General features: G+C 48.4%; 1 protein-coding gene across 1 annotated transcript in view; it reads right to left on the reverse strand.

Annotated features, from left to right (window-relative positions):
- Positions 1-1,263: 1,263 nt before the first annotated feature.
- Positions 1,264-7,394, reverse strand: part of RNF121 (ring finger protein 121) — a 22,826-nt gene continuing 16,695 nt past the window's right edge. The window contains exons 4-6 of the mRNA XM_019530475.1: positions 3,973-4,127; positions 3,269-3,376; positions 1,264-1,825 (exon numbers count right to left, since the gene is read on the reverse strand). Coding sequence (XP_019386020.1) covers positions 1,696-1,825; positions 3,269-3,376; positions 3,973-4,127 — 393 coding nt within the window. The 3' untranslated portion in view covers positions 1,264-1,695. The remainder of the gene's footprint in view (positions 1,826-3,268; positions 3,377-3,972; positions 4,128-7,394) is intronic.

Below are 7,394 nucleotides of genomic sequence, written 5' to 3' on the forward strand. Positions count from 1 at the left end.
TGGGCAGAAAGTCAAACACTTATTCACTTACACTTGTGCCAGTTCACAAGCTCTGCCACTCTAGCCTGCAGCCTGCTCAGAGTCTGGAGAAGAGAAGCCTGCTCCAATAAAGACTCATGCTCTTAAGATGATGCATGAGGGCTGCCCTTTCCACATGACAGTAGTCCTTAAACCTGCAAACTGGTGTTCAAGAGAGTTGACCTTAGAGGATTTGCTGAAGTTGATTTACTCTCTTAGGCCAAGTACAGACATTACATTTTTACCAGTATAAGTGATCGGTCAGAAACTGGTCTATACCTGCAATAGAACAGAAGTTTGGCACGCACAGACTGGTTTAAAAATGGCAGAACCTGATCTAAGATTTGCTCCCTCCCACCAAAGGGAGAACGTATGTACTATTCACCACTGGTCTAACTACACTGCTTACAGAAAACCACATAACTTAGATCAATTCTGCCCAAGGGCTTTCTTGAATGTCCGTACCTGGCCTTAACCTCCAATAGAGATTCCTGGAGCATTCATTGGATGTTGGATGGTACAGTATGCAAAGACCCCCAATCCAGAAATGCTTTTTGCTTCCCCTTCAGGCAGGACTTAGATGGTTTGGATAGGGATGATCTTGCCTCAGGCAGGGGGTTGAACTAGATCAGCGTTTCCCAACTTTTTCCAGCCCAAAAAACACTTGCATTAATAACAACATTTCTGCAGTGCACAACCCCCACCCCTAATTTCATAGAAACCAGAGAGATTAAGGGCTAGAAAGGACCTTGAAAGATCATAGAGTCCAACCCCCCTGCTCTGGGCAGGACCAGGTCTAACTACTTTCAAGTTTGGGGACTGCACCACCTCCTTGGGAAGTCTATTTCAGATTCTGGTCACCCTTACCATAAAGAAGTTCTTCCTTGCATGTGACCTGAAACTATCCTCCAACAGTTTATGGCCATTGTTCTTTGTCATCCCCTGGAGCACTCTAGTGAAGAGTTTCTCCCAGCTTCCAATATTCACCCCTTACATACTTATAGATGGCCACCAAGTCCAAAGAAATTTGTAACTTATATAAACAATGTATTTCCATTTATTCATTTATTTATTTTTCTAATATATGCCTAATTTTCCAAAATTCTGTGGCACACCTCTTCATTTCTGATGGCACAACATTGTGCCACGGCACACTGGTTGGGAAACACTGCACTAGGTCACTTCCAAAGGTCCCTTCCAGCCCAATTTCTCTAAGAGTCTATGATTCTAAGAAGGAAGGGTGCTACGGGTCACCAGTGTAAAACAGATACATGGAGAAGTAATGAGTACCACCCTGAACAGCTGAGCATGCGAGTGCTGCTTGTCAGAAGGAGGGCAAAAGTAGCACAAATCAAAAGTTTGTTCCTTCTTTAGAAGAGGTTCTTGAATAAGGCGCCAGGAACCATGACCATGCATTGGCAGAAATGACCCATTGGTCCCTTGAGGGGCAGGGAGATGCATGGAACTCATGCTTCGAAATACCGTGACAACAGGTCCCTTTGAAAACTGACCCAGGCAGCTGCTTGCGTGAGCTGTTCTCCCTGTGTCATTATTCCTGACACATTTCCTACAACAAAAATACCGTTTCAAGGGAAAACTTAACAAAAAAGTTAGTTCTCTGATGAGTAAATGCTCCTCAGACGAGAATATTCACAGATCCATGACATGGTACCAGCATCAACTCACCCCTATGGTCGATGCCATGTAGTCTGCACACATTTCAGCAAAGTCCCGCTCTAGTACCCCATAATAAAGCCCGTAGAACAGGAGTGAAATGCCAAAATCCATTGCATCTTCTGGTTTGATTCTACAAGAAAGACAAAGGAATCTCATTTAACACCGAGCACATGCAAAACCAGCTGCTGTAGAAACAGAATGATCGTGGCAAAAGCCTCACAGCACATTAACTCCACTGCCAACAAACCCTGCCAGCAAGTAAGTGCTTGTTGTTTTTAAATCTCCTCACAGAATCATTTGCAACAGCTACATCACAATCCTAGTCCATAATTCAAGGCCTCTGGGATGTCTCCCCAGCTAAGCTGTCGGAAACAGCTTCATCTTAATGCAGCAGAACACATTCATTCCAGTCTGCGCAAAACACAGGCAGTCTCTGCACTTTCCCCTGGAGGCAACAGACGTGCCTAGCAGTGAAGACAGGACAGCTGGTGAGATGCATGTGACATTCACTAGCTCCCACGCAGAGGATGCCAAAGCCTTAAAATTAGGCAGTGCGGCTAGTTTGGCAAGGCAGAGTGTGCAACAACAAGCAGGCCTGAGAGAGAAAGCTGGGGCATGACTCTGAGCAGGTGCTCGGGGCTGCACTACACAGGAGATCCTGGACTGTTCCTATGAGGGTAGCTCACAAGCTGCTTAATTCACAGCAGGTTGCTGAATTAAGGATGAGCTGCCCAGCTGTTCGCTGCAGCTTTTACTCCAAAGGGCATCACACAGCTGGAGCTCAGTCCTGTGCAGCTGACTGATGTGACTCTACGCCCTGGTCACTTTGCAGAGGCAATAAGAATGCCTACTTTCTTAGACTTTTGCTAAGCGGCAAGTGGGAACGTGCTTACTGGGGGCACTCCCTGCCCCATGGCAGAGGCAATGCAGATTTGCTGGTAAAGACCAATTCTGAGAATTAAGCTGAAATTGCTCTTTGTGCTATTTGGTACTTTCCAGAAGAAGCTTAGCAGCAAACCTGGACATGTTACACTTAAAAATAGCTTTAGAACACAAAATAGGCTTCCAGCTAAGTGCTACATGCCTCTGCAGGTGAATCAACTCTGATCAGTACAGGCCCAGGAAGAAAAAAAGCCATCAAGTACTTCTAGCTGGAGTGCTGGGTCTGGGGGAGCTGGCTGCAGGAGTAATGTCAGGATGCTGTTTTCCCAGTATGGCAGAGGACAACTGTTACTGGTATTTGGCCTGGAGCTGCACAAGAGGATTAGAGGAGAAAGCATAAAAAGGTGGTGACAAACGCTGTACACAAGAGAAAGGGATTGTGTGTGTGACACCGGAGCATCCTCACTGGAAGCCAGGTGCTGGTTTGGGAGCAACCTGAACAGTCACCTGTGATTGCTCAGAAGCTAGAAGAGAATCCAACAGTTGCTCTGACCTCCTGCCTTACGGATCACATGGCTACAACTTATTTCTAGTTACCATCCTTTAAAGGAACACCGTGCTAACACCCAGATCTACAGGACTTTGACAATTCACCATGCTGATAGCAGCTAAGCATTAGAGATTTGCTCACCTGAATAATAAGTTAAGACCAAAGAGTGTAAACATTACAGCCATGTACCCAACAATTCCCGTCGCGTAGCTCATCTTGTATATTAGCAGAAACCATTTATACACCAGCCTGTAAGAGACGTATAAAAATGAAGGCATTAGGGTTTCTTGTAGTGAAGTCTCACAGAACACCTGAGAGTTTTGCTGTATCTTAGGATATATGTAGCTGTCTGCATGAAAAGGAGGTAAGATCTGGCATGCCCGATGGAAGCTAACAGCTCACAGTCCTAACCCCCCTCTGATGATTATTCTACTCATGACTCTAGATTGCCACAGCATGACAACTTCTAAATCCATTAGATCTTGACCTTCAAGACTAGGAGCAAATGCTGTGTCCTAAACTGGGAATAGGAGGCGAGTCCCCCTCATGCCCAGAAGAACTGACATATATCAAGCTTTCAGTCAATCACTCAGATTAGCACTGTTCTGGGAAAATTAAATATTTGTGATAGGCCCATTGGCAAGCAGCGTAGCAAGATGGTTAAAGGGGCGTGTTTAACCCGATTTATCGGATGACTCTTCCCACAGGCAAGAATATGGCTCAAGTCCAGAGTTGAACTGAAAAGTTTAACCACAATCATTCTGTTAGAAAGAAATCAGCTGCTGTCGCAGATTGCGTGCTTCTAGCCTTGGGCTTGCGATTCACAAGGAGAAGTGCGTGCTAACCTGGGAGTTGTTTGCACGAGAGGTTTACGGGTGGCTCTGAATGTGACGAAGGCTGTGACGGTGGAGAAGAGGACCCAGATCACCAGGAACCGCCACCAGTGCAGCTTCATTGTGAAATAAAGAGGAACAACCCACATCTGAAAGAGGGTCACCATCTGCAAGGACAAATCAAAGGCATGTCAGATAAATACAAGATCACACTGTTTAACCAGCATTGAAGGGCACCCCAGATCTGGTAACCTTTGTTCTCCCTTTATCTCTTAGAGAGGGTGTATTCCTAGAGAGAGGGTGCAAATATTAATTGTGCAGTTCAACCCACTGAACACTGGTAGTGCAACACAAGATTTAAGTCAGGCTACTGAGCTCTGCTCAACTCTGCTAGAAGAGGAATACCAGCAGAGCTGCTCTCTCATCAGTTGCTGAGGTGGTCACATCAGCTTTTCTCTACTCAGGATTCCTGAGAGTTTCATGTTCACCTTAAAGCAGGTGCTGAACGATGGATTCAAACAGCAGTAAGTTTCAGACTCAGTTGTACCATTTCAATTGTTCCCCTGTACTCAGTTTTTCCAGTGCAAATAAGAGTTATTTGCAACACAGCAGTTTTAAAAAAAACCTGAATCAAATGTTTTCTTGACCAGTTCATTAGCATAACCACCACCTGGGGACCCAGAAGAGAAACGTCCTTCATCTCAAATGGATAAGTGCAGCCTGATCCAAGTCAGTGGAAGGAGAAAGGAATCAGTGAACTGAATGATCCAACGAGTGTAACCCAAAAGGTCAGCAATCATGAAAGCCAGCTTTCATTCACCAAGCTGTTCAAGGTATTCTACTAATCACATTATTTTAAGTAAGCGTGATGGCACGATCAACTGGTCCCATTGTTTTTTTAAGGATTAGCACAAGGGTGCTCAACCCCCAGCCCATGGGCCAGGGCTGAATCCTGGCACAGGCCATGTGGGGGTGGCACAGGGCCAAATCTGACCTGTGGACTTGACCTCTGCTATAAAACTGGCTTGCAGGGCCAGATGAATGGGGCAGTGCCAGTCTGCATGTTGGGACTCAGTCATGAGAGCCTGATGTTAGCCCCTCCTGTGTCAGGACTAGGTCCCAGTGCTGCCCCCTCCCAGCCCCCCACACTAGGATTGGGGTCCTGGGGCCCAGCACCATCTTTGCCCAGGCCTGCATGCACTGGGATTGGGCGCCCCATCCAGCATGCTGGGCCCAGGGTTCTTCATAGGTTGGGAAATATGGCACCAGGGGAGTAGTGGCACCACTCCCCTGCTGCCAAATTTCTGGACCTGCAGGGCAGCTCATGAGCCTGATGAGACTGTGCCATAGGTTGGATCTGGCCTATGGGCTAGGGGATGAGCACCCCTGGACTAAATGTATTAAGTGATGAGGTTTTACGTGGATTCACTTAATTACTCAATGAAGTACTGTATTTACTCAAATATAAGGCAAGGTCCCACCTGCCCCTCCCCAATCAGTGTGGGGAAAAAAACCTCTTCCTCTTATATGGTTTCCTTGTATGCGAACATTAAATACATTGTCTATCTCTGAACTGGTGCTAAAAACAGCATGTGCTCAGTAATGGAACCAGCCATGAAGTTGATTAAATGCAGCCAAAGCTGAGCATGACTACAAAATACATAGTGGCAACCTTGCCAATGGGAACCTACCACAAGGATAGACTACTGCAGCCCAACTGAATAATACCTATTGTGCACAGTCCCCCTCAGCGCCAACTCTTTCAGAGGAGGGGCACTCTGAAGTGCTTTGGGTTAGAATACAAGGCAGTCGTGGGGAAAGAGACTTAACGGTAGGGGTCTACTACAGACCTCCCAACCACGGGGAAGAGCTCGACCAGGAATTCTTAAGTCAGCTCACGGAGGTTGTTAGGTCAAAGGATGTGGTCATCATGGGGGACCTGAACTTGCCAGACATCTGCTGGGAAGAGCAGTCAGCCAGGTCTGACTGCTCACGTAGGTCCCTACCCAGAATGCAGGACCTCCATCGAACCCAGGAGGCGCACAGCCCCATAGGGGAGATGCCTTGTTGAACCTGGTGCTGCCACCGGAGACAACCTGGTGAGGGGGCTGCAGGTGCTTGATCACCTGGGCGACAGCGATCATCGCCTGCTGGGATTCACCATCCAGCGCAAGGTGGCAAAGGCCTGCAGCAAGGCAGCAGCCCTAGATTTCAGAAGGGCGGACTTCAATGAGCTAAGGAGAATAGTCGGGGAAGCACTGAGGTCCCCAAGGGGAGGGGAGCCTGGTGTCCAAGAAGAGTGGTTGCTCCTTAAGGAGATGATTCTCCAAGCCCGAAGGGAGGTAATCCCAACACGGATCAAAGGCAGCAGGAGGGCGCAAAAGCCCCCATGGCTCACCAAAAGCATCCGGGAATGTCTCCTAGCTAAAAGGGAGGTGCACACCCAATGGCAGGGAAGGGCCATCACCAGGGAGGATTATATTGCGGTTGCTCGGGGATGCAGGGGGGTGGTCAGGAAGGCCAAGGTGGAGATGGGACTGGGACTAGCTTCCTGGATCAAACACAACAAGAAGTCCTTTTTAAATACATGGGGGGCAAAAAGAAGGTAGCGGGTAACGTGGGGCCCCTGCAGGATGCGCTAGGAAATTTGGTCGTCACACCAGACGACAAAGCCAACATATTTAACAATTTCTTTCCGTTTTCCTGAGCAGGAACTGGAACAGTCACCCCTGCCCTCTGGGCCCCCTTAGATCTCAGGGGAGGCACACCTAGGCCAAGGATTAGTGAGGACCTAGTCAGGAAACGTCTGGAGGGACGGGACGTGTTCAAGTCAGCGGGTCCGGACGATCTCCACCCCCGAGTGCTGAGGGAATTGGCTGAGGTCATTGCAGGACCCCTAGCATGGCTGTACGAGCACTCGTGGGGCTCTGGTGTGGGGCCAGAGGACTGGAAGAGGGCCAATGTGGTTCCCATCTTCAAAAAGGGGAGAAAGGAGGACCCGGGAACTATAGGTCAGTTCGTCTTACCTCGATCCTGGGCAAGCTTTTTGAGAAAATTACGCTGGCACATATCCACAAGGGGCGAGCGGGGGAGATCATGCTTAGGGGCAATCAACGCGGGTTCATTAGCGGCAGGTCCTGTCAGACAAACTTGGTGGCCTTCTACGACCAGGTCACCAAATCCTTAGACGGAGGGGTAGCAATGGACGTAGTCTTCCTGGACTTTCGGAAGGCCTTTGACACTGTCTCTCACTCCATTCTCACTAAGAAACTGGGGGCTGTGGTGTCGACACCCACACAGTCAGATGTGTTGCCAACTGGCTGGAGGGCCGCACCCAGAGAATAGTGGTTTGACTGGAAGGACGTGGGCAGTGGGGTTCCGCAGGGCTCGGTCCTCGGGCCCGCACTGTTCAACATCTTCATCAGTGACTTGGA

Source organism: Crocodylus porosus, unplaced genomic scaffold (genome assembly GCF_001723895.1).
Source record: "Crocodylus porosus isolate Cpor-Errol unplaced genomic scaffold, CroPor_comp1, whole genome shotgun sequence".
NCBI classification, from domain to species: Eukaryota; Metazoa; Chordata; order Crocodylia; family Crocodylidae; genus Crocodylus; species Crocodylus porosus.